Below are 25,395 nucleotides of genomic sequence, written 5' to 3'. Positions count from 1 at the left end.
GCAGGAGTGTTCCCAGTACTCGGCGCGAGGTGGTGGAGGACGTCCGGCCTTTCCGAGCGCTCTTGTTGTTGTACGTCACGCTATTGACTGTTTCTTTTATCCGAGAGCCCAGTGAAGATAGGGGTCATGAGAAGCCAGAAGTAATAGATACTCAATTCCATATTGCAGACTCTTTCAAGACGCCAAATCGAGTGCTGTTCTTGTCAAAAACAATACTACTCCCAACTCTTGCTTTTCTGTGTAGCATTGACGATAACAACTACACATACAAGCCGGGTGAATCTGGACGCATTCTCGCAAATACTTCACGAACACTGCTTGCAATCCCCAAAACTCCAACCTAGGTATCATGGAAACGACGGACAGCGGGCCCTCTTGCAGGCCAAGGCTTGGTTCCCTGGCAGGGACTGTTCGATGTGGTTACGGGGCGGCCTGTCATGGGTGTCTGTGTTGAAATTTGGCGGAAAGCGTTGCTTTCGTTGCCGACATATGTATGGTTGTCTCAGGGGCGCGCGTGGCCTCGGCTAATGTGGAGAATGCTGCACTCGAAATGTTGGAGAGCAGTAAGAAAATGAGGCGGTTGGCGACGCCTCCGTGTTGGACTACGGTCTCGTGGGTGCCGCATCCCTTCTCCAGGTGGGCGTGGCGAAGCCGTGGCCGCGGCGGGCCCTCTTCGCTTGCTGCATCTGTTGGCGGATCAAGGGGTATACCACAGCTGTTGGCGGCATGGGTACTTGCCCCGGCCGATCCAGGCCCGTTGGCCGTACTCGAGCTTCTCTTGGGGAGAGAGCTCGTTCGAGAACCGCTTGTTCGAGCCTAGGTCTCGCTCGGGGAGCGCCAATATCCGGGCGCCAAGGGTGGGTTTCGGGGACGCGGCCCCAGGCGTGGTCTTTGCGGCGCTTGCTGCGCTCGAAGGGGCTGCTGCTCCCTGGAGCGAGGGGCGCTTTCCACGACGATGCCGCTTTCGGAGTCGAAGGACGGGAAGCCGTTGCCAGTCAGTGTTGGGCAACCAACCACCCTACCAATAGTTGCTTTTCATTGTTTACACACAGATCGGTGTATTTAGTTGACGCACTGGCTGTACAACAGCCAGTTTCGTCAATCAACCAACTCTTCGACCAGTAGTTGGTTGAGAAACTCGTGCCGCTGGTCGGTTGCGTGATTACAATGGCCGACTTCATATTGAAGAGAATACATGAGATTCCAACCAAAGGGCCATATGTACTATTCGCAGAAACACCAGACGCACCACAAGCCTTGTCAAGTCGAGCCTCCAAGAGGCCGACGCCCGCTAAAACCTCCCAGCCGCCACGCCTGTCCTATCCCAGCCTCGGAACCCCTTCAGCCCGCCCTCGCGCTTCCAGCCGGGTGCCCCTTTGGCTTTTCCGGCTCGATGCAGATGGGGGCCAGTCAGAGATTGTGCATTTGTGTCCACTTCGTTGGGGGCCAGTCGGAATACCGCGGCGCGGGCGAAGCTTGCCCGGCGACGGCGCTCGGCACGATGCCGCTGGTGCCGGCTATACAGTTCTCGAGCCGACGCGCCCTCGTTGGGGCCGGCGTCGAAGAGCTTGGTGGTCTCGGATAATCCGCTCGACCGCGTTGATGGCTCAAATGTTGCATGCCGACGAAGCTCTAGAGCCGATCTTGATTTCTTGAGCCCCTCTGGAGATGCTACAGAGAACGGTTCGCGGCAGACCAGACCTGGAAAGAAAGCATACAATGACGACACCACGGCGGTTTCCAGTTATACTGCGCCCTAGTTACACCGCCGTGCACTGGCAAGGTCTGGAAACCCGCCGCAACCCCGTACATACCCGAGTGTTGTTCGAGAAAAAGACCAGCCTCGCAGTTGGGATAGACCCCTTACCAATGCGCCCTGACGGGCTGACAGACGGCGCGATAGGCAAGAGCCCTCGAATTCTGAGTCGTTCAATGTCCCAATGGCATATGCGCATGTGGCCTCCTTTGTCATCGTCAACTGGCTGGAAATCGACAATACTCCTATCCCTGCTTTTCAACGACAGCAGCAGAAACCAATACTGGCGTTCGCTGTTGCTAGGCTTCAAATTCGGTCATCGTGACTGGGGATAGCATACATTGTGTCTGCGTTTGTTTGTATGCCCGAAACGGAAATGTTCCAACATTGCTGAAAATGAAAGTCATCCGCAGCATTCACTCCCGCCATTTCAGTCGGAGTTGGTTATTCCTGTTTCTTGGGTAGGCGATTGGCACCGAATAGGATGGGGTGTATTCCCGACGGCGAGGTCATACCCAACATCTGCTACTGGTAGCTACGCACCGTGGCGTGCCCGGGAATCAAGCCCTTTGATGCCGAATGCGGTTTCAGTGAGAGTATCACAGGCGGTTTCCCGTGCTATCAGATAGCGAAAGGGGGCATTGACCTTCTTGTATAGAATCCTGGACTGAGCACACGGCGTACTGCAACTGCAACATCACCGCTCCAGTTGCTGTCGCGTCGGTTATAAGTACTGAACCTCGTTTCGTTTGCTCAACTGTTCTATTCCTCTAACCACCCCAGCCTAACTGCACTCGCTTTCCATCCGCGACCGTGAGCCAGCTAGGTTTTGGTATTGTTTCACTTGGCTTGCTACAGAGCCTAGATCACTGCCGAGAACATGACCAAGTCCGACGCAAGCATCGGCACTATACCTTTGAATAGCGTCTTCTTTTCTCAAAACCGGTATCCATCCTGCAAGGAGCCTGCTAGCAAGGTAATGCCTTGTCCGAATGGTCGAGTAAGTCAACCCGGGAGTGCATTATCATGACACGTCCGACAGGTGGCTGGCGGCTGTTAGTCCAGCCGAAATACGGCACTTCGGGGTGACCCTTTTGCCCCATTGCCCCATCCGCTGGCTCGGACATTTGGGGCTTGAAACCGCCCGCGATTCCCGGCTCGCCGGCGCCCATGAAAAGGGCCACCAGACGTCGGAAGCACACCGTGACATATTCGATCTGGCCTAGGAGCAGGGAGAGTTTGGCGACACATGAGCAGCAACATATGCTTCTTCTATTCGGCTGATGCAACGGCGCTATCTCTTGTGGTATTTGACTGAAAGGCTAGCACAGGTATGACTCTACGTACACGTATATTACCACGTTTTCTTCTTCTGTAGAAGGGGAAAGCCTCCGTCTACGTGGGAGGGGGAACCCTTCTCTGAGAGGCGATGAATATACGACCCAAAAGGGATGGACAGCAATGGAGAGGGGGGATACCGAGAATGGCCTCAGCGCGCGATCGCCTCGAGTGTGAAACGGCATACTGAACGTCTGCAGCCATTCGGCTATGGAACAAGATGCGGAGAGAACGAGCGACGACGTGCGGAAAGAAAAGATCCTACTGAAACACAAGACTGGTAACGGGCTGTAATGGCCGAGGGAGACGAAAAGTAAGGCACTCCAAGGTTGACCGGGATTTACGGGGCGCGGAATCTCCCCTGGCGACGATCCCTTCTCGAGATGCTGTCTTACGAAATGATGTGGATGGAGTGGCTGGTCTGGTACTGACTCCGAAGGGCGGTACAGAAGCAAGCATATGCAGGGCCACAGGCAGTCTAGCTGATATCGAATGAGCATTTTGGATTTCCCTGCGCCGCCCGTGGCCTCGGATTGTCAATGGCCGAATTATGGCGTCAAATCTCCTCGTGAACGGACGGCCGAGGTCCCGCGGAGCCCGGAAAAGAATATGTACACGGGACAAATAGGGGTGACGAGAAGAGCACGGCAGCTAGGCGACGATGTCCCAAACAGCGGGCGAGTCGACGCCAACGGGACAACAGGTAGCTGTTCTGACCCGACGTGCGCAGCCGAACCAGGGCACCAGTGTCCGATTCGGATAAGGGCGAGAGTGCAGGTCTGCCGCACCACACTCATACGGATGGACCGCGAGGCGAGAAAGCAGGAGATTGCTTACATAGCATAGGCAAAAGCCGATACGGCCATGGACATGGAGACAAGTGCCAATCCCGGCACGGGGATTCCGACACCAAAAGCGAGAAGGCTAAATAAACGACAAGGGTGGCAACATTTCAAGTCGAGGATTCTAGAAGCAAAGAGAGAACGACGGGTCGAGTATGCACATCACAGGTCTTGACCCTACCATGATCGCTGTAGTCGGTAAGAGACACACGAGAAGGTGGCAAATCTCTTGGTACCGCCCACCCAAAGACCCTACAGCGACGTCAGGTCAAATCACACGAGGGAGAGGTTATGCTGGCTTTAAGGAAACCGGTCTGCGAAATTGTATATGGTTAAGCACCAGAAACCCCATAAACGAATAGCCCCAAAACCGCGAAACAACAGTAAGTATCCATCGGATATTCCAACTGGCATAAATAGTCAATTCGCCGCCGAGGCTCTTTTACAGAACTACCTACACCCGTCGCAACCGCCGACGATAGCCTGGGAGGTAGAGTCAGCAACCCATGGAGGGAGTCTGCAGACCTACCAGGCCAAAGCAGCACCACCGTTGACTGGCTACGGATAAACGAACCCTGAAGTGGCTGGCGCCCGATAGTCCAACCGAGATACCGCATTTCGGGATGCCCCTTTTACTATACTTCTCGATGCAATGACTTGAACATTTGGGAATTGAAATTCCCCATGACTCCCTGTTGCCAGAAACCCATGAAGGACATCCACATTCAAAGTAGGTCGTGGTATTTCGAATTCCGCCAAGGGACAGAAAAGCGTGGCCAAGCTAAAGCCAGGATGGAAAACGAAGCACTTGCAAGGGGGTCGTGATAAGCTTCAGTCGACAGCCGTGACTCTGATTCGACAGCGTCGTCCCTTTGACTACGCGACAGGGTTAACCGGTCGGTAGAGCACCGGCCGTGGCGCCATAGCAATGCCCCTGGGAAGGTGGTGCTGTTGCTGTTGTTTTACTGCCTAACGACAGGGGAACAACCGCAAAGGCGGACAACTCCCAGCCCCAGGAGGCATAGGGATATGCTATGCTACTCGTCTTCCGTGGCCAGCTTGTTTACAAACATACATTACGCCTGGGGAAGGCTCGGGCGAGTGATGGCCCGGACGGGGAAACGGGATACACGGAAGCGAAGCGAGTGTCAATCTCAAGCACTCACCTACTTAAGTCGTAGCAAATGCTAGTCGAAAGTCTGGGCCTATTCCTCTTAAGACCAAGGTTTCCGAACATAAAGTACAAAGAACTCGAGAAGGCCTTTGGGAGAGATACGTCAGAAAGGGGAAGACACCGTCGACTAGCTGTATATATCGGAAGAACCGGAAAGAAAGGAGCTGGGAGCAGGGCCAGTCCGTTCCAAGATATGAGCCTACCTTGGTGCGTAACACCTCTCGAGATTGCGTAGATGGAATAGCCAGTCTGGTGATGACGTTAATTGACGCGAGGGGATGTTCACAAGAAGGCAGAAGCAGGGCCAGACGGTCTGGCGGATGACAAGTGATAACTCCGAATGTCCATAGGCACCGCCCGCGTCCCCGTCAGAAAGGCGGGACTGGGAATCTGCCACCCAGTACTGTCAAATAGTCTACGATGCGAGAAGGCAGGAGATTACCTACAGAGCAAAGGCGAAAGAGCGCGGCCATCGTGAGAGGAACGCGAATGACGGTATAGCAAATCCAATAACAGAAACGCAAAGGGAACGGAAACTGCACAGGTGGCAAGTCGTCAGCTACAGGAACGTGGAAGCAAAGATGGAACAACGGGTCGAGCATGCCCAAGACCCCTCGGCGGAGATGGCGAGGGCCAGTACAGCGTCTCCAGATCCAAGACCCCTCGGCGGATATCAATGCCCAACACTTGAAGATGGCGAGGGCCAGTGTTTTTCCAGACCCAACACACAGTATTCGCTCCAGCATGATCGTCGTCGCCGACAATAGAAGCCCGAGCAAGTTACGCCTTTCTTATAAGCCGAAGGCTATCCGACGACTCTAGGCCTAAACGCACGAGGGAGAGGCTGGGCTGGCCATGGGCGAAGCTATCTGCGCAAATTCCACATTCTCGCGCACCAGAGACAAGAGGATAATCATCAAATAGCAGCAACCCGACAGTTCGGGTAGTACAAGAGTTGAAACCGCTTCCGTGGTTCTTCTACGGGGCTATATACGCCTATCGCAACCGGCCGACCATGCCTTGGGGTGGAAACACGATTCCAGAGAGGGAGTCTCCCGACCAAGAACCGACCGCCCTTCCCGTCGACCAACGGGCTGGAGATCTACAAGACCAGAAGCTTGATTGAATGTCCCCTCCTCCATGTGTTGTATTCGTTCGTGCTCGCAATGGGCTTGGGAACTTACCTACATGTGAACAGTTCTGCGAAAAGGCCCGGCTGTCATGCTGTTGTGGCCAAGTCGAAATGGTGGAGGGAAAACGTACCTGTGCTGGGGAGGGGGAAGGTCAAAGTCGGAAAACCTGCCACAGAAGTCAGTCAAGATCAAGTAATAGTCAATGGGCAAGGGAACTCGGCTGTCTATGAATTGAAATGCGAAAGGGACGCCGCTGTGATGCAGTCAGTGATAAGTCAAAACAGTAGATGGGGGGACTGACCTCTGTTGAAAGCAGGCAAAGTCGAGGATCCTGCGGCAGAAGTCAGTCCGAATCAAGCAAAGGGCAATTGGGGCTTACCTGGCGCCCGGGCCATTGAGTTGGGCTGCTGTGCAAGTCAATGCTCAATGCAATGCAGTGACAGTGTTCCCATGGCCATAGGCTTTCTATATGTGCACTGTTGCCACTGGGGTTTGCATTTCCCAATTGCAACCTGCATTTGTCGTGATATTGCGGAATGGGCGACCGTTTCGGTCGGGAATTGGCGTTGTCGCTGTAGGGGAATCTTTGGTCCCATCGATGGATTGGAACGAATACCAGAACTTCGGTTTGGAAATCATCTTGGGGCCACAGGTGTCATCCCGACTTTTCCGGTCATGGCACGGCAAAGGGGTAGCGGGGTTTGCGTGGTACGGGCTTTTCGGGCCGCATGAGGCCAAAGTCTTCAGGGGTAGACGAAATCTCTGGGTTGCTGCTCCTTTTCGGATACCAGGCGTTTCCCGGGTCTAGGAAACGGCGCATGGAACTGGGCCGATGGTATTTCTCGCGGCAAAACCCCTGGATTGAGATTGCTGCCTACCTTTCTTTGTTGGCAAGTTTCGCCCGATCACTGAAGGTAAGTAGATATATATCCAAAATTCAAACGTGGGACATGAACCCAAAACTGAGGGCCCCCAGAGAAGAGGAAAGGAGCCATGGGGATAATTGTTGCCGGAATTCGCCAGTGCGAGTGGGAATTTAAATCCTCAAGTTTGCTGTCACCGAAAACCGTCGGCACCAACTGATTTTCCCGGGGCATCATCCCGGCGTGAAAGAACTGCCCACGTGGATTACAGGCTGTTGAAACCCGGATGGTGGTGGGATTGTGCTGTCATTGGGGTGCTCGGGTGGGTTTGTGCGAACTTGACGAATGTATGTTGGTGAAAATGGGCGTGGGCATTTCGGAACTCCTCCCGCATCGCAGCCTCGTTATTTCCTGTGCCTATCTCAAAGCACGGCGCGAAAAGACATCGAGGCTCAACATTACCTTCACGCGGAAAGAGACCCGGTTATCAGTGAGCCCAGTGATCCGCGGATTTCCCCTGAAATGCGTTTCCCCTCGACCGGTCAATGAGTGTGATTCCGCATGGTATTTCCAATGTCGAGCCCAAGCTCCGCGACAAAGTCAATGCCTATAACAGAAATGAAGCATAGAATCAGGACAAACGGGTCTGACACGACTGGGGTTTCATTCCACGAGGTGTGGCCGGCTCTGGCGCATATTTCAACCCCGTCACATGATGTGGGAAACGGCTGGCGCCGGGATGACTGGAGATGGCAATTGCGATATATCTGCAGCACCCACGGGAGTTCCGGAAGCCTGGACTCGTAGAACCTCAAGGGAAGGTTCAACCACTAGAGGTTATGCATCATTCGTGGTAGTATTTGGATTGGATGATATTCTGTGTTTGTCTTCATCGTATACGAAAATCGAAATCTGACGCAATCTTATTTTGCATATTTGGAGGAAACGCCGTCCAAACTGGCTATTTCTAGTTAGCTGTCGACTGGCGAGCTGCTGATTGATACCGAACCGCCGAAAGATACCTTGCTGGCGTGCCATAACGCCTGTCATGGCCCATCCCCCGTTCCGGGTGCCACGAGATTTCCCCAGCCCCAACCGCTCAGAAGTCGACGAGGGATGCCTGGCAATGAAGCAGTCATGGCGGACAAGAAGCAGAAACACATAGAACCAGGGCCGGAGAACTGAAATACAGACGCAAACCCACGCCCGCAAAACACGTCACTGGAATCGTTTCGGCTTGTTAGGAAACTAACCCCGGGTAGCCCGGATACGAGACTGCGGCCACGGATAGCCTGCGTTTGCCTGTCCAACCTAACCCGCGCCGAAAGGCTCCAGCACAAAGCCTGCCGCAATCCCGGCCGAGAAATGCCGGGGCGAAATATCATCAAGCGCGGCTGGGCCCAGAAACATAACTTTCCGGACAACCCCCGCCCCAGACTTTGTTTCCAGCAAGCCTCCTTGATCATGTGATGACGCAGCCCCAAAATGGCGCGGATCGGCCCGTCCCATTACGAGATTTCAAGTCACGATAGTTTGGGGCGGAGGTTTCAACATATAGCCACCCCAAGTATCAGATAAACCATAACTCCCTGGGCCGCAAAAAACTGCGAACGGCTTGTCCATGATCCAAAAACTGTGAATCGTTTAAATTAAGTCAATCGGGCCAGTCAATACCGAGATCCACGCCCCCTGACTAATTAGAGCGCCGTTTCTGTCACCACAGCAAACCCAAAACAAGAGACTCCCTGGCGACAAACGATGTTGCCGGAGCATCTGCAGCCTCGAGAGAGTATCCGGCCCTGAAATCAACTGGATCGGTCAATCCGGTCAAGAGATATTCGCCCCCGAGAAACCGACGACGGTTTTCGCCAGCGAGTTGCATCCAAATATAAAATTTCAAAGCTGCTCCCTGGCTATAATAGAACTTGTATGAGCATTGCAAGGTCCGAAAGAGCATTCTGCCGTAGTTTGATGTTGATTGAGTCACTGAGTCACGATATCCAGCGAGGTTTCGATTCTATGCGGTTTCGGCCACCGCGGCTGATTCCCCATACGAACTTTCAAACGGGTGGACGGGCCAGAAACGCTGTCCCAAACGTATCTCCAGCCCTGGATGAACATGCAAAACTGAGACGGTGTCAATTGGCGGACTTATCCGTAGGATTTCGCTCGGTTTCGCCCCCATACGCGGTTTCGACCAACGCAGCAAACCCTACATACGCGGTTCCAGAGACAATCTCTGGACAAACCGACTGTGGCACAAGGATCTGCAGCCTCGAGAGTACATACAGAGCCAAAATGGCGTCGATAAACATGCCCAGTCGCGATATTCAGCGCAGTTTCGGCCCCATGTGCGCTTTGGGCCAGCGCTGCAGAATTCGGAAAGCGGCATTTCAAACTGGATGCTGGCCGCAAAAGCTTTTGCACAAAGCTCTCAGCGCCAATTTCCAGGACCTGGATAACGTCAAATCCACTCCTGAGTTATCCTACCAGGAAATGGAGACGGCATTCCGCAACCAAGAGACGGAGTGTACCCCTTCGCGGCCGGGCGTTGAGAACCCCGCCACGCTCGGCTCATTGACCAAAATGGAATGCTAGGGCAGCCTGGAAAAGAAGTACTAGGTCAACTTCCGCCTTTGACGCACGCGCGGCTCGAACTCGCGAGGGAACTCTCCGGCCCAAGGATGCGGATGAGAACATGACATGCCGCGCGGACGCGGGCGAGCCGGTTAACCGTGGCTTGGCAAAGTGCAATGAACTGTGGGAGGGGTCCGCAAGAAATACGCAGAGCTGAAATTGGGTTGATCGGAATGCCCAGTGGGGAGATTCGGTCCAGTTTCGGTCTGCTGTACATCCGCGGTTTCTGTGACTGTTTTGGAACCCAAATGCGGGATTTCAGAGACACCTGCTGGCAACAAACAATATTGCATAACAATCATTGATCACTGGAGAGCCTTCAATCTCATAACCGTGCGATTCTATATCCCCAGCCGCGAAATATTACCCTGTTCCGACCCGGTGTAGAAACCGGGTTTGTACTAACGCAGCAGAATCAAAACATGAGGCTCTACAGCCACTCCCGGCAAACATCGATACTGTAGGATGGATATGAACCCAGACAGTACATCCAGACGCAATATGGCGCGGGTTGAAGTGCGCAGTCTTGTTTCTCAGCCTAGTTCTGATCTGGTGTACGAACCCGATTTATATCCCCGAAGCAGAACACAGATATGAAGCCCTACAGCAACTCCCTGGTATCCAGCGATACTTCAAAGTGGCCAGTGTCGGCCACAGTATATACATTCCCAAAATGGTGCCAATCGAAATGCGCCGTCCCGATATTCAGTTCGACTCCCATCAGGGGTAGAAACCCGGGCTGTACACCGGTAGCAGAATCCAGATAAGAAACGCCGCAGCTAGTCTCTGAAGAAAAACAGATACGCCCCGAGTATCCCCGGCTCTGGAAGAGCAACTTTACTCAAAATTGTGTCAATCGGCCTACCCAGTCGCGAGTTCTAGGCGAGTCTCAACCAACTGTCGAAACCCGTATATGCAACCGTTCCAGTACGGCGGACACGAAACTCCAAAGACATCCCCTTGCCACAAACGTACTTTCATGACGTTCTTCAGCCCCGAGAGGCCTTGAATATCCAGATTGGTGTTGATTGGCCTGCGTTGTCGCGAGATTTCGCAGTGTTTCGATCCGCAGTACACAAGTTCGGGGCGGCAAACGCGAGATTTCAAAGTCAGATTCTGGCCATACCCGATGATGCGTGAGGGTCTCTGGACCAAAATGGGTCATATAGACCCAGTATGTTGACAATCGGCCTGCTTTGTAGAAAGATTTCGCCGAGTTTCGATATCGCGTGAAAAGCCGTATGCGAATATTCCGGTACGGCAAACCGAACTTCAAAGACCCGCTCCTGCCTAGTGCGTACTTTCAAGAGTATCTCCATCTCCGGGAGTCCTTGAAAGAGCAGACTGGTGTCAATTGGCCTGGCCTGTGGTGGGTTTTCGTTCAGTTTCAATTCCGGTGCGGAAAGCCGAGTGCGAAAGTGCAAATGCGGCAAACACGAAATCTCGACGGAATAGCACCAAAACAGTGTTCCCTGGTCCCAATTCTGCCGTTTCTACTGGAGAGAGCATCGGAATGGCGAATTTCCCAAGGGCAAACGGCGTTTCCACCGCCAAACGCCACGATGCGATTTGGCAGACGGATGCATTCCCCAACGTCATTTCGCCGCCTTTGCCGCAGCGGTCTAGATCCTTGGACAGGAGATCATGCTTGCTGTGGATTACGTTGTCCATCAAAGTTGAGCTTTGGGTCCGCCGTTTGGTTTGGCATACGCGCCCCCTCAGCCGGCGAGCCATTCGTCCCGCCGGAAGTACAAACGCCTGCAGTGGCCTAGAAACAATGAAAACCACCCACATGGGTACAGAAAGAGATGGACTATCGATTGCAACTTACCGCTTCCCGAGAAACGGTTTTGCGCTATTGCTATGGCGCATCAGGGCGATCGGGCACCTCCGACCGGGCGCCGGGATTGCTGGTCGAGGAGAAGTCCTACACTCTTTCTCTTGGGGCCACATGTAGTTCGAACCCCGGAGAACAGCCCTCCACAGATACTGGCTGTTGGCAGCGCTCGGAGAATGTAGTTGTGCAGTTCCCGTGATCGGACATCCCCGGCCGGGCGAAGGGATAACAGGCTGGGGAGGGGTCCTACACTCTTCCTTTTTGGGCCACAGGTGATTGAACTCATGAGAAACAGCCTCTGACAGTTGCTGACTGTCGGCGGCGTTCGGGGAATGTAGTTGTGCGATTCCCGGAATCGGACAGCCCCGGACGGGCGCCGGAGTTCCGGGCTGGGGAGGAGACCTATGCTCTTCTCTTTAGGGTCAACGATACTTCTACTCGTACGGACCAGTCTGATGTTGATTGTCAGCGGTGTCCGGGAAACGCAGTTGTTCAATTTCCGCAAATGCAATCTGCGGCAAATCGCGCGGTAGATTTGTTCTTTTATGAGAGGCGGTATGGCTCCCCGGCCAGTCAGGCGACGGGGAAACGACCATTTAAGGGACGGGGACTCTTTCTGTATATCCCCCGGGCTTTCAAAGCATCTAGTTGCACTGCAAACCTTCACCGGAAACCTCGAGTCTACGGTGCATTTTGACGGCAAGTATGACATGATATCGCGGCAAGCAGCACTTGAAATTGATGCAGCAGAGACAGGAAGCCTGGATTTGGCAGGAATTTATGTTGGGGAAGCGCTGTCGGGCTTGGTTCGCATTGCAACGGGGGTGACTCGGTGTCGGGTGTGAAACGGTGAACCGCGGGTCCGGCCGCAATTCGGAGACGGCGACGCCCATTCCGCGGCCGGGCACATACTCTGCGGGTACAGTGCTGCTCATCATGTCTTGTTCCATGGGCATGGACTGGTTGTGGACAAAACGGCAAACCCGGATTTGGCGAATCTTGGGTTCTGACGGAACTTCGTGATCTCGCCGTTCTATCAGCCAAGGCTGCAACATGTCGATTCTCCGGGCTCTGAGATGCCGGACGAATGTTCACATGTCCGCTGGCGGCCCGGTTTCCTCTTTCGTGGAAATTTGGCATTGGAGTCATCACGATTCCGGCGCGGACAAAATGGAAAGCCGCGGCTAGAAGCGGCGTCAAATCCATGGCCGCAGAAGGGTCGGTATTGCAGACTTTCAAAACTGCGTTTTCGCATCACCCTGTCGCCAACTTCTCGGCAACGGCCGGCCGTGAAGGATCTTCCACATATATTTCAATAATAATACACATGGATGCTTGCCGGAAAAGGCAGCGGCGATGCAATCAGAGAAGAACTCGTCCCATAGGGGGTACATGTGAAGCCGTATCTGGCGTCATATCGGGTTAACTCGACGAAAACTCAACCAGGGGATTGGATCTTGATGCCAGTCGATATTCGAATCTTGGAAGCCCGGACAAAGCGCCATTTGGTGGCGCTGGGGCGTTGTGTCGTGATCTTTAGCGGTGTATATGCAGTTTCTCAGCACGCCCGGGGAAGGGGGGTTTCCCAACTGCAGGACGCTATCCAGCTTGATATAATACTCAATCCTGGGCAGGATTGGCCCTTGCTTCATACCACGGACGACTGAGGGCCGCGGTCAGGGCGCGGCGTAGACGCGGCGTCGGCGCCGAACGGTGTTCGGACCGGCAGATTCCATGGGCATGTTTTGGTTTGACCGGGCGGCAAATGCGGATTGGGGGACGTCTATAATCAAAAGAACGACAATCTATGTAGATATGCGACACAAGAAACCCGGTGAAGCGGAACGAGTGACGCCCAATGAGAATTTGACGGTTTGGGGGTGAAACGAAATGCCGGGGCTGAGACTTTGTTTCCGACCGGAAACGAATGAATCTGCGGGGATTTACCACTCAGTGAACCTTTTGAACAGGCAGAAAGCCTCAATGAGTGAGAACCGAAGCCAGTGGCTTGTAACCCGGCCTGCGGAAATGCAGTCGTGCGGTGCAAGTTCGATACAGAAGTATCACCCGTTTTGCGACCGGAGCGCCGGTGACGCGATATACGATGATACCAAGGGGGCTTTGGCCGTCCCCCACATGCCCTAGTGCGATTCTGTCCTGTCGTAGTCCAGTTTCGGGGTTTCTCGGTGTCCATATCACGAAATGTCCTCCTGTGGCGAGTTTGGCGAACTTCCCCCAAGCGCCGGCGTGACAAGACGAAAACATGACTGCAGCCCAAGGAAACGGTGTTCCAGGATATTTCAAGATGAGAGTTTCTCATTTCCGGTACATGTACAGCGGCAAGGCTCACCCGCAAGCTGATAATGCACATGAGCGTTTGGCCATCGCTGCCCGGAGAACTCGACGTCACGACTTGCCAGCCATTACCGCTCGCTTTTCCGGATCGGACTATCCTCCAAGGCCATGGGAAAAGACCCAAATACTGCTTCTTTTCATCTCAAGTCCGCAGAAAGCCTTCCTTTTGTGACACAAGATATACCGTGATCGAATCGCCCTCCGCCGTCAATGCCAATGCCGGGACGGCTCGGGCATCATTGCGGCTGGCGATTCTACGCATAAAAAGGGGTTTATTGGCTCACATCTTCAAGCTTTCGATGATGACTTTGTTTCCCGGGCCAGCAGAAATCTTGTCCGCGACTGAATGTCCGTACATGGCCGGGTATATTCTTGGGCAACGAATGGGCCAATCCTCCAGCTGATCATGGGATCCCACGTATTTTTCAATGCGCTTGAACAGAAAGCGAGCTTTTCTTGCCGCCGTCTCGCAATGATCTTATTTTGGGCATGGTTTCATAGTTTTTGTATTTGGAACTGGCTTTCGCGCCCTCGGCACACTGGAGACGGCCCTCGGGTTTCTGACGCATTCAGAACAGTGCCAGGATAATCTCAATTGGTCCCAGTCCCAAGCTTTCATATTCTTATTGTCATTGTATCACCAATTCCGTTAATGGTCCAAGATCACACCGTCAATGTCGGCGTACACGGAATATCGCTGTAGTGCAACGCCATTGCCTGGTTTTCGGGCGTGGCCCTAGCGCCCGGCGTTTCTCGTGTCCGGACTCCAAAACCGCAGCCCAACCGCAGCCCCAAATACGCGATCGCAATTGCGGACGCCCAATTGTTGGAAAGCAGTGAAATTGGCCAGAACAATTGAGCCAGACCATAATTAATCTAGGCTTTGGCTCAATTGATGCGGCGTCGACGCGGATGTGTTTCAGTTGAAACTATTTGCATTCTTGACCAATTCCCAACGAACCGCCCGCCCGTTTCATTTCCATCGAGTGAAAACAATAGAGGAATGGCCAGGGTACCGTGAATCCATTGCTATATGTTGGCGGCGGCGCCGGGACCCGCCATACGTCCACTGAGCCTGCGAAATGGGTGTCTGTACTGGGGGTACGCGGCTACTGTGGGAATGTAATTCCATAGCCAGGCAAAGAAGACGCCCGCAATGGCAAACTGAAGATGGATTTGAATCATCTGAGACTGTCCATGTTGTGAGTTTCAGGGTACCTGACGAGCAGACCGAGAAAGGATGGAGTGGCGATCGTGAAATCGAGTCATTTGCGGTTTCTGGGCGGACGGCAAGTCAAAATAAAACGGGCAGTCTCTCCCTTGAAACTGGAGATTCCTGAGTATCCGGAACGGTTGAGAGAGCTTTCTCTCTATGTGATTTCGTGAATGGACCCGTGGAACGCCCGGAAACGCCGGTGCGGCCCCGGTATGGCGCCGGTCATACCGCGGGGACTCCATGATTTCTGGGAAACCCAGATAGATATGGCTTCATTGTCTCTGAGGTAGCTGAAATGGCCCATAAACTCGGTCCTGGGCCAGTCGGTATGTTGTCAGCTGCCGTCAAAACGCCTGTGCAGCGCCGGTGCAGCGCCGGTACACTGGCGGGCGCACTGCCGGGACCCCGAGCTTTCCGGGAAACCCCGACAGCTACGGCTTCATTGTTTCTGGAGTACCTGGAAAGGCCAATTGTCTCTGTCTGGGGTCAGTCGGTTTATCGTCAATTGTCATGGAAATGGTGGTGCAGCGCCGGTACACTGCTGGTACACTGCCGGGTCGCGTCGCCGGGACTCCGGGTTTTCTGGAAAGCCCCGGTACCTATGGCTTCGTCCCTTCCCCAGTAGTTGCAATGGCCCCATATCGCGGTCCGGGGATCACTGATGTGTTGCCAATCGTCGTCGTCGTCGTCGCCGTCGTGGTGTTTCGATAGGCTTCCGAAAGCGAAAATACTAAAATCTCTCCGCCAGAATTCCCTTTTCCGCTATTCCACCATGGCAAATCTTCTTCATTTGGCATAAGAAACAAGCCAGAGCAGTTGTTTTAGGGTTCCCATTAGATCTAAGAAAACAAGAAACGCATGCGCGCCGGCGCGGCTGACTGCCCAAAACCAAACGCCCACCCAAACGAGATAAGAATGGCCCGAGGCATACAGTTTGGGCATTTGTGGGGATTTCTCATTGCCTTGACGGGTGTCCATTAGTTATTCCAGCCCGGGGGAGCTCGTCGTTGCAGAATTTGTCGCCGCCACCCCTTTTCTCAGTTGCGGCATTTCCGGATCGAAAGGCGGCCAGATTCATCCGAGACAAGTGGTTTGTGGCCAATCAAAGGCTTGTTATCCCGTAGGAAGTCGAATTTTATCCACAATACGTCAGTTTCACCAAATGGTAGTCCCTGGAACTGGGCGTTCGATTTCCAAAAGGTCTGACCAATCGTGGACGCACAACAACCACATGGGACGGTGCCAAACCCATTTACAGGGCTTCTACCGCGTTACTAGGAGGCCTGCAATCCACCTGCTCTCGAAATAGCGCCGGCACCGGGCGAAATGGTACCGCGAAGGCGGGATTCGATGATGCGGAGTTTGTACATTAGTACCGGCCGCGGGATGGTTCCGGCTTTATTCCTGATAGCCCTGACACAGACAAAGAGGCGCAGATATGCCGGGAACATAGATTGAAGCCGCCGTAGGCTGGTGGCGTCTTCAATCGCGCTGTCGGTATACAAAACGGACCGTATGGGTCTGCTCCTTTTTCTGCAACGGCGCAATGAATCCCGGGACCCCAGGCCGTCAAAGTTTCTTCTTATCTTCATGGGAGCGTCCAAATGCCGTGCTGAGTGAGTCTGTGTGATTTCCAAACGGTTGGCAGCTTTGCAAGGCTGAATTTCCGCCCGACTGTAGCTCCGAATTCGAAACTTTGCAGTAAGGGCGAAATGAAACCAAATCACTTCAGACTGAGGCAGGCTCATGAGCAGTTGAGTTGGGGTAATGCAGAGTCGAAATACGAGGTTATTGCGGCGCCGGAAATTTGTTTTGGTGGGTGTTGAAGCCATGATCGCCCCCGGGGAAAATTCAGTCTTGCCGTCACGAATTTGCTTTCTGCCTGAGAACTTCAGCTCGCCGCCACAATATCGCCTTCTGCCTACTTCGTAAGCAGATTCCGGCTGTGTGACAGTGTGCAGTTCGACCGGGGCCGGTGTCTGGCAAAGGTTCGCGTGTTTGTACCCGGCGAGGTTGCTAGATTTTGAAACTTTGCAGTTTTGTCAAAACGGTACGGAATTGCATCGCGTCAAGACAGAATGAACATGAAAGCCAGCCCAGAGGAAGCAGGAAGGCCAATTTAAGTGACAGGGGCCTTTGTTTTGGTTCCTGCCAAAGCCAGGATCGCCCGTGAAAGATTCCGCCTCGCCATCGCGAGGTTCGTTCCCGCCAGCGTTTTGCGCAGAAATTGGCTACAGGACAGGATGAAAGTGGACTGGCACTAGCGTTTGGTCTGATTGCCGCTTTGCTTTACCCGCTGTGGGCGCCAGAATAAAGAAAACGGTGCCCCCCGTGTTTTTCAATGTCTTTTCTGAGCCGCGGCCATTTGGCGTTTTCGGACATGAGCAGATGGCATTTCGGTTCCGATATAGCATTCAAACGACTCCAGCCGTGAAGGGACAGCCAACAGACAAGAGAAGGAAGACTGGAAAGGTTGGGAAATGTGTCGTTGCAGTTTTGGCGAAATTGGACTTTGGGGATGGGAAATATGGTTTGCCACTCCATTCCAGGCAAACGGGAAGTCCCTGAGCAGCGAGTGGCATTGGAAATGATTGGTGGTGGCTTGAGATTGCGCATTGTCCGTCTTTTGCTCGACCTGTGCCCGAAAACGTGCCCGGTCCGGGACGGCTGTTTCGCGAAGAAGATTCCGACTCGGAGCTAGTTGTAACTCGGGTCAATGTAATCAACCATGCCCGGCGGCCGCTGACACTGGAAAGTACGGCCGAAAACAGTGGCGGTATCGGGAAACATCGAGTGTCCGGCCATCGCCGCCAGCAATCGCCGCAACTTGAATCGGAGTAAATCCGAGCCCTTTTATGCCACCACGGGTTGCTGGCGTATATTTCCAAGGGCAGAGAGGACGCAGAGACGTGAGAGCACATGGGAAATGCAGCCAGTCGAGTTTTGACTGGAGAAAACGCCGCCAAAGTATATGTAATTTTCCAACTATAGATAGACGCTTTCACATTGGTTCTTCGGGTTCCAACGTTCCTGGCCTCTTTTCCATGAAGCTCAGAGGGTACGACAACAGCGGGGAGCTTGATGTAAGGGAATTCCGAGTGTCAAACCGGTGTTGAACGACTGGGAATGCGGACAGTTCGGATTTCGCCACTGCCCGTTCATTTGACCGCAAATCCCGCTGTGTGGACTCCCCCTCTTCGCAAATAGTAAATCAGGATGCCGGATCCCATTTCTCATGACAGGAACCGTGCAGGCGCCGCCGTCGCCAGGTTTCGCCACATATGCACCCGCAAGCCGGGCAGTTCCAGTCGGGCACCCAAATCTCTTCCCATAGATTCGGCGACACGGGAACAGCAATGCCGACGCTTGCTGGCGACAGGCGAATGAGTCAATGCAGACAGTCACTCAAGAAACCGGTTTCCTGCGTCTTTGTCATTCTGACATTGCATTTGCCCCGGCAGTACGGGAAGTCAAGCCACGCTTTTGTAGCGACTCCGTTTCTTGTTCACCGAATGAAAAATGCATGCACCGCAGGCAGGGCATCGCCAATCAATTGAAACTATCTCGAGGCAATGGGATTTTCTTCTATTGGGCCTTTTGTGTTGCATTTCAATGATCCCCGTTACGCGACGACGTTTTGGCATCGCATGCATTGCGCAAACGTAAAACCCCAAAGCGCCGCCTGCAGCGAGATCTGCCCAGCGCTTACACTGATTGGCCGCATTGGTGGTGGGGCGATGGATTAGATAAGATAAGATCAACCCACCACGCCGCTGAGGCGGGCCAATTGCCGGCCAGCAATTGGCCGGGCCTCACTTACACGGAAGAGCCTAGCAACGACAACATACGCATTCCGGGAATGACTGTGTGTCCCGACGGAGAGGCAGCTATCCCGTGAAGCAGCATAGTTAATTAGCATGGTTATAAACAATCAATTGCCTTTCGCTGCCACCTGTCTGCGCAAGAGACGCCCAAGATCTTCGTGCTAGTGACTTAATTGGCGGCGATGCTGTCGCGAATGCCCTGCTGGAATGCTCATAGACTGGTTGTACCAGCTGCTTTTCCTTTGCCCCGCCAGAGCTAAACTGCTTGCAAAGCCCCGGAAGCAATTCGCCTTGGAAGCAATACGCCCTGCCAGCTCAAGCCCTGCAACCCATTCCCTCCAGTGCTCCAATCTCCCAGGCAGGGCCTTTCCAATTTGCGGCCCAGTTGGCAAATTTGACACACTTACCCAAGATACCGCAAGTTGTAGTATCTTCACTGCAACTTCCATCCCCCGCAGGTTGTGGCATCTTTGGCTGCCTCTTCACGTCAACAAAGCACCCTTCCCCTCGCCTCTTGTCTTCTCCCAGCAGAGGGTAAACCCACGCCCAGCGCATTTCGTTCCCTTTCACAGTTGACTATTTCCAATTCTGATAAGTCACGACGCCTCCCCTCCCAGTACGCAGTTCTGCTTTCGAAGGTGTAAGATTGCGGCTATTCTTGGCTTGATCGCTTGAGATTCTTTACAAGGTATGCTCTTTTTTCCCGATGTTTATTCAACTTCTCTTCTTTTTCCTTTACAATCTACGTGTGACTCTCTTACAATTCCTAGGAACGTCGATCCAATCGTCGCTCTTTTCCCGTTGAACAAGGTACGTGACTTCCTCGTCCCTTCCACTCCGAGTCACACTTCATTTCCATCGCATCTCAAGTCACTGCTTCTTCCAATTCGAGACCCGTTTACTGACGTGCCGCACGTCGCTATTCCAGGTTCCACAATGGCAGATCACGATATCTCCGCGTTGATCGAGGAGCTGGAGGATCCAGGCCTCACCATAGAGGGCATGATAGATGCCATCAGAGCCGGATCCACCCCCGAGCGCATGGAGCAGGTGGTTCAATTCCTCTGCGACGAGGGCTGGATGCGGCCGGTTGCACAAGCAGGCCTGGGCGCCGCCCCTGGCGGAGACGTCCAACAACAGGACGACGAGGCCGTTGCCAATGACGCTGACGGGCAGCCCCGCCAAGAAGAGGAACTGGAACCCCTCGGCACCCCCTACACCGATTCCGTTCGCCACCAACGCCATGTCCAGTCCGTTCAGCACAACGTTGCGATGGTGTTGGGAGAGAATGCGGCTCAGCAGCACCAAATCGATACACTGACGCTACAAACCCTCAGCGAGCGGGACTGCGGCGCCATCCTTCGAGGTAACGGCCGAGCCGAGATTTACAAGCGTCTCCGCGGCCGCCGTTCGACGTTGACGATGCAGGGCGGCCTCTTCGCGGCCGTGAAACTGCTGGACTTTGGGTTCCTCCTGGCGCGGGCGCAATACATGCTGAATTACCCCATGGCTCGCGGTCCTACCGCGACCCAAACACGCGAGGCGGAACTGGTCGTCGCCTACAACAGCCTCTCGGAACGGGGCATCGAGGCCATTGTCGTCCGCTTTTTCGTGGCCCACTCGGCCTTTGTCCGCATGGCCGATCTGGTCGTCGAGATGGAGAACAACCCCGAAGAATTCGACTTGGGCCAGGGCCAGCCCGAGCAGATACGGCTGTCCAAGGCCATCGACATGTTCGCGACGCACGAACAGGGAGGCCTGACTCCCAGGCGCCACGAAAAGTGGAAGACGATTCGCGGCCTGGGTGAGCGGCTGGACATGCTGGTCAGCGTCTACGGGAAAGGCATCTTGGCCGTTTTCCCTTTCCACGAGATTCGCGGCGTCATGGGCGGCGGCGACTCGGAGCGTAGGTTCGATACGCCCATGCTTGCGTCGTTCCTTGAAATCCTGCGTCTCTCGGATACGCACCATAACTTCTTGTTGGAGTTTTCGGAGCGGGTGGGCGAGGACCTGTTGAGACTCGTCTACGAGGCCAACATGCCGGCAAACCAGCGAGCGCAGATCGAACTGCGTCTCGGTCCCCGGCTGCAGGCTTTCGTCCCGGGTGTCCTGCGCGCCACCAACCCCTACTCGTTCCCCCAGGTCACCAAAGCCGACTGGGACGCCATGAAGGGCGACTCCTGGCTGGCCAACAGAGCGGCCCTGCCCAAGGGATACCGAACCAGGATCGGGGATCTCCAGTGCCCCGTCAATAGCTCAAACGCTATTGACACACTCAAGCCCGGCAGGTTCCTAGACTCGGATGCCGTCATGTCGTTGATGATGTGTTTTGTGAAAGGCCCCTGGAACTTCGTCACCGGCCCGGCCCTGCTGGACCGAGGGGTCGACGTCATGGAGGATCTGACCGGAGACAGATTCTTGATCCCCGTCGTCGATTCAGCCGAGGAGCGTCTGTGGTGCCTTCTCGTCGTCACGCCCGACGAAAACGACAACCACAGGGTGAATGTCGACATGTACGACGCCCTTGACGAGGGTGACGGCCCTGCCCGCCGACAAAGAGTCCAAATCTTCCGAGCCTTTGCTGAGGCGGTGTTTGGCGAGGACAGGATCGCGAGGTTCGGCCCTGCCCCCTACGACGTCCGGGTCCCTGCACCCTGCGACCTTGGCATGGAAGTCGTCATGTTGGCCAAGGCAATCGTCGGAAGCGGCGATCAGCCGTTCGACTCACGGGCCTACGCCGCCCGACATCCTGAGACGAGCTACCAAGTGCTCCGGGCGATGTTTGCCAAGTTGCTGCAGCAGATCGTCGCAGTAAATTGGCAGGACAACAACTATCGGCGTGATTAAAGCTGATACACCAGGCCGGCGGTGGAGGAAGTTTGGCATCTGGAAGCGAGTGCGAACAGGACGCGCTCTGTGTGTTTACTAGGTTTATAGACATTGATACTTTCGAGGAGGGGTTTCCTCTGGTAATAGATTTCCTTGCGTCATTCATTCTGTTGGCTTGTCCCCATTTAGACCCGAGGACAAGCGCTGATACCGAATCCTGCCTGCAGGCCAGTATATCACGAGATGTGTGGCCTAGGGCACTAAACCCATCGTAAGCTAATAGTACCATACTGCCTGCCCTACAGTGACGCCCGAAGACCAACGGACCCGTGTTTGTGAAAATGCACTGAAGGAGAACTTGTAACCCGCGAAGAGAGAACCATATAAGCCGGGGGCGCAAGCCTTGTTTGCTGATGATGTGTTGGCAGCTGGAGGGGCGATAGGCAAGCAACTAGACAGTTTAGCAGCAGAAATATCTGCGATAGGACCAAGGCAACTGGCAGCCTGCAGGATCGGGACGCCGCAAGGTGCAAGAAATCTCATGAGGAAGTCCACGCCAGGGGATGAAGGTTGATACCAAAACGGGAAAGGGGACCACGAGAGCTTTCTGTTTAGGAAGCCATACCCTTTCAGTCCAATGACAGAAGCGCGTACTGGTCGAGTCAAAGTGTCACCATCCCCAGGGAACTGGCAAACAACTGTAACCCCCTTTCAGGATACATAGTCCTCGCGCCAGCTCAGGGAATCCCCCACCGTACATTTATAGTTGACTGTCCACATCCGCTTCAGAGACGGATCCTAATATTGTCTTGTCTACGCGAGACTATCCCGAGTCCTGATCAATCGATTGGAAGAAAAGGGACGAAGTCTCAGAGGTTCGAATTGTTGGCTTGTTGCACTTGCGTTTCCTCGGCTGTACTTTTCAAAGCTGAATTTTCAGCTGATACACCGGAGGATGGTGACGGCCACCTTGATCAGCTAAACCGGCTTGTTTGAGGGTGTTCTGGGGAGCAGCTCCAAGTGAAACGTCAAAGCAACACTTTGACGCCAACTACGATCATGGTTCCCGTACTCTCGTGCTGTGACCGGGTCTCAGCCCCGAGTTTCGCTGACTGGGTCCAGCTATGGGGTTCGACTACGGCTTTCCAATGCCTGTGGATGTTGTCAGGAGTTGGGCATTGGGAGCTTCTCTGGGAGCTGATGCTACTTTCGGACCCATGACTTGCTGTCAGTAAGTGGTCACAACAGTCCTGCGGGCATGAAGTCCAAGAAGAAGAGGGATAAGAAATCGGATGAGGGAGTCCAGCCTCCTTGACGAATCATGCTTGCCCGCCACCAAACCAATACCCGATGCCCCATGTGCGCAGGATAGAGCAAGTTGCCAAGCTTTGTCACACTTTCGATGGCGTTTAGAAGACCAGCAGAGGTGTGCGTCCGTAGTTGTACCTCTCCCAGACTCTTAGCTTGGAAGGACAAGGTATGCCGGGTAGACATCCGCTTTCGAGATGGTGCAACACATAGGCGTGCTTCGACATACCCGCTAGGCGAAGCCAGGGCAGACGCAGCATCAACGTTCAAATTGGCTGAGACGCCGCTAGTGTCAAACCCCTTTCTGAAAACAGGCACAGTAGTACCTACATGAGTTGTCCAAGTCACAACCTACCAGTCTCTGGAGGCTACACGATGGCATTATGCCTTCGGACACGAATCACAGAGATCAAAGTCAGATCAAAACAAGTCACGTCATGGCAAGCATCAACTGGGTCAATAACAGTGCATTATTCACTACGTATCTAGCTCTCCTACTTAGGAGGCTCCGGCTTCGTGTTAGCCACGATCGGCAACTCGTCGATAGTGCTCGGGTCAATCACGGCATTGAGGAGGTCGGTGGCGAGGGACGCCATGCGGGATCCCATGGGCAGGTCCAGCTTGGCGGCCATGGTTCTGTCTTTGTGCTCGTGGGCGTAGGCGATGAACTTGTGAAGACGCTCGGCGAGAAAGGTGGCCTCCTGCTGCATGTTCAAGAGGGCCTGGTGCTTGATCGCCTCGCCGGGCTTGCCGAAGCCGTCGGCGCAGGAGAAGTCGGTCACCCAGTCCTTGCGCCTCTGGAGCTCCAGGAGCAGCGCGTCGCTGTTCCGGCCGAAATACGGCTGCACCGAAAGCATGTACCGCTTGATCTCGAGCAACTTAGGCTCGGGGAGGGCGCCGTTCTGGCCGCCGGCGCCGCAGACGTTGAAGCCGTCCTGGAAGCAGTAGGAGCTGGCCAGGGCCGAGACGAGGATCTCGGACTGGGGGAGGTGGTCGTTGTCCCAGACCTGGAGGACCGGCAGGACGACCGTCTTGGGCGTCAGCGACAGCTCCTTCTTGATGAGGCAGAGGGTGAGGCTCCAGGTGTAGGTGCTGTGGCGGAGGCCCGAGTCGTGCGGGTGGTGCTGGGGCACACGGTGCGGCAGGTTCCCGGAGCATCCTACGCCCAGGGGGGCTTGGGTCAGGAAGACCGACTTCGACTTACCTGCGGCGGCGATGGCGTCGCATCGGCGCTGGAGGCCCTGGATGAAGGCGCCCACCCGCTTGAGGGCGTCGTCGTTGGCGATGAACCGGAGCTTGTTGGGCGCGTTGGCCGGGCGCGAGCCGTAGGCCGAATCGATGTCGCTGGCCCATCTCGCCAGGACGTTGTCTTGAGGGGTGGTGGGGTTGCCGCCGTGAGCCTTCTGCCGGACGTAGCCGCTGCAGTACTTGTTGAGAGCCGTGATCAGTCTCTCGATTTCTGAGATGCTCAGAAACTGGCCGTTGCGGCCCTGGATGGCGAGGCCGTAGATGTACGTGCCCATGTTGTCAAGCTGGTAGGTGAAGGGTCTGGACCCAGCGGGGTTCAGGACGTCGTAGGCAAAGGTGCCGGTGACTATGCTCTTGAGTAGCGCGGGCGGGATGCACAGCAGCAGCATGGCGAGCGCGCGCTTGTTGAGACGGTCCTTCTGGATCTTGCCGGCGGCAGCCTGGACGAATTGGAGGTTAGCAGGGTTCTTCTCCAGGGTGGCAGAGTGTTTGTTCATGAGGAGCAGCAGCTGGTAGTAGCTGTCGCAGTGCAGAGCGCGGTACATGTCGAGTCGGGCGCCGCTCATCAGAGGCACGCGCTGCGCGTCGGGGAGCGGCACGTCGGGGAGTCCGTCGTTGGACATGGCGGCGGTGCTGACGATGGTGCAGATATTGCAGTTCTTGCTGTGCAATCGATTTCGGGCACGCAGTTTTCGGACTTTGAGGGCGCTTCTTTGGCAGAAGTTGTCGACGATGAGATGGGTTTGGGGCCAGAAGTGGAGAAGGGTCGCGCTCAAGTCAGGCACGCCTTCCTCATGTGTGCGAATTGCCTGTCATGCTATTTGGCCATATATCAGGCTTCAAGCATGCCATTCGAGTGATTCAACCCCCTATTTTAGAAAGACATGGTTCAACCGTGTCATCAGAGTAGCACATCTATCCTGCCATTCTTGCTGGCGCGACAGCTTCAAGGGCGCACTTGTTTCCAATATGTGGCCCACGACCACACACTTCGAGTTCATAGAGTAGGACAGTAAATCAACCACGGCGAGGATC

The 25,395-nt window shown here is 54.6% G+C and overlaps 4 protein-coding genes across 4 annotated transcripts; 2 read left to right on the top strand and 2 right to left on the bottom strand.

Moving 5' to 3' along the window:
* Positions 1 to 697: 697 nt before the first annotated feature.
* Positions 698 to 1,972, bottom strand: PG985_007902 (uncharacterized protein; the record flags this gene model as incomplete). The annotated part of the gene is made up of 4 exons (XM_066827670.1): positions 698 to 1,018; positions 1,313 to 1,671; positions 1,719 to 1,756; positions 1,815 to 1,972. The coding sequence occupies 4 exons, from the start codon at positions 1,970 to 1,972 to the stop codon at positions 698 to 700; spliced, it is 876 nt and encodes a 291-aa protein (XP_066682582.1).
* A 7,432-nt stretch (positions 1,973 to 9,404) lies between these two features.
* On the top strand, positions 9,405 to 9,704 carry PG985_007901 (uncharacterized protein; the record flags this gene model as incomplete). Its single annotated transcript, XM_066827669.1, has 1 exon — positions 9,405 to 9,704. One exon carries the CDS (start codon positions 9,405 to 9,407, stop codon positions 9,702 to 9,704), a length of 300 nt encoding a protein of 99 aa, XP_066682581.1.
* Positions 9,705 to 19,911: 10,207 nt separating this feature from the next.
* On the top strand, positions 19,912 to 21,822 carry PG985_007900 (uncharacterized protein; the record flags this gene model as incomplete). Its single annotated transcript, XM_066827668.1, has 1 exon — positions 19,912 to 21,822. The coding sequence occupies one exon, from the start codon at positions 19,912 to 19,914 to the stop codon at positions 21,820 to 21,822; it is 1,911 nt and encodes a 636-aa protein (XP_066682580.1).
* Positions 21,823 to 23,606: 1,784 nt separating this feature from the next.
* On the bottom strand, positions 23,607 to 24,983 carry PG985_007899 (uncharacterized protein; the record flags this gene model as incomplete). Its single annotated transcript, XM_066827667.1, has 1 exon — positions 23,607 to 24,983. One exon carries the CDS (start codon positions 24,981 to 24,983, stop codon positions 23,607 to 23,609), a length of 1,377 nt encoding a protein of 458 aa, XP_066682579.1.
* Positions 24,984 to 25,395: the final 412 nt, after the last annotated feature.

Source organism: Apiospora marii (assembly GCF_038362585.1).
Source record: "Apiospora marii strain CBS 49790 chromosome Unknown utg000005l_segment0_segment0, whole genome shotgun sequence".
NCBI lineage: Eukaryota > Fungi > Ascomycota > Sordariomycetes > Amphisphaeriales > Apiosporaceae > Apiospora > Apiospora marii.
Note: the sequence above shows the minus strand (reverse complement) of the source record. Positions and strands in the feature narration are given on the sequence as shown.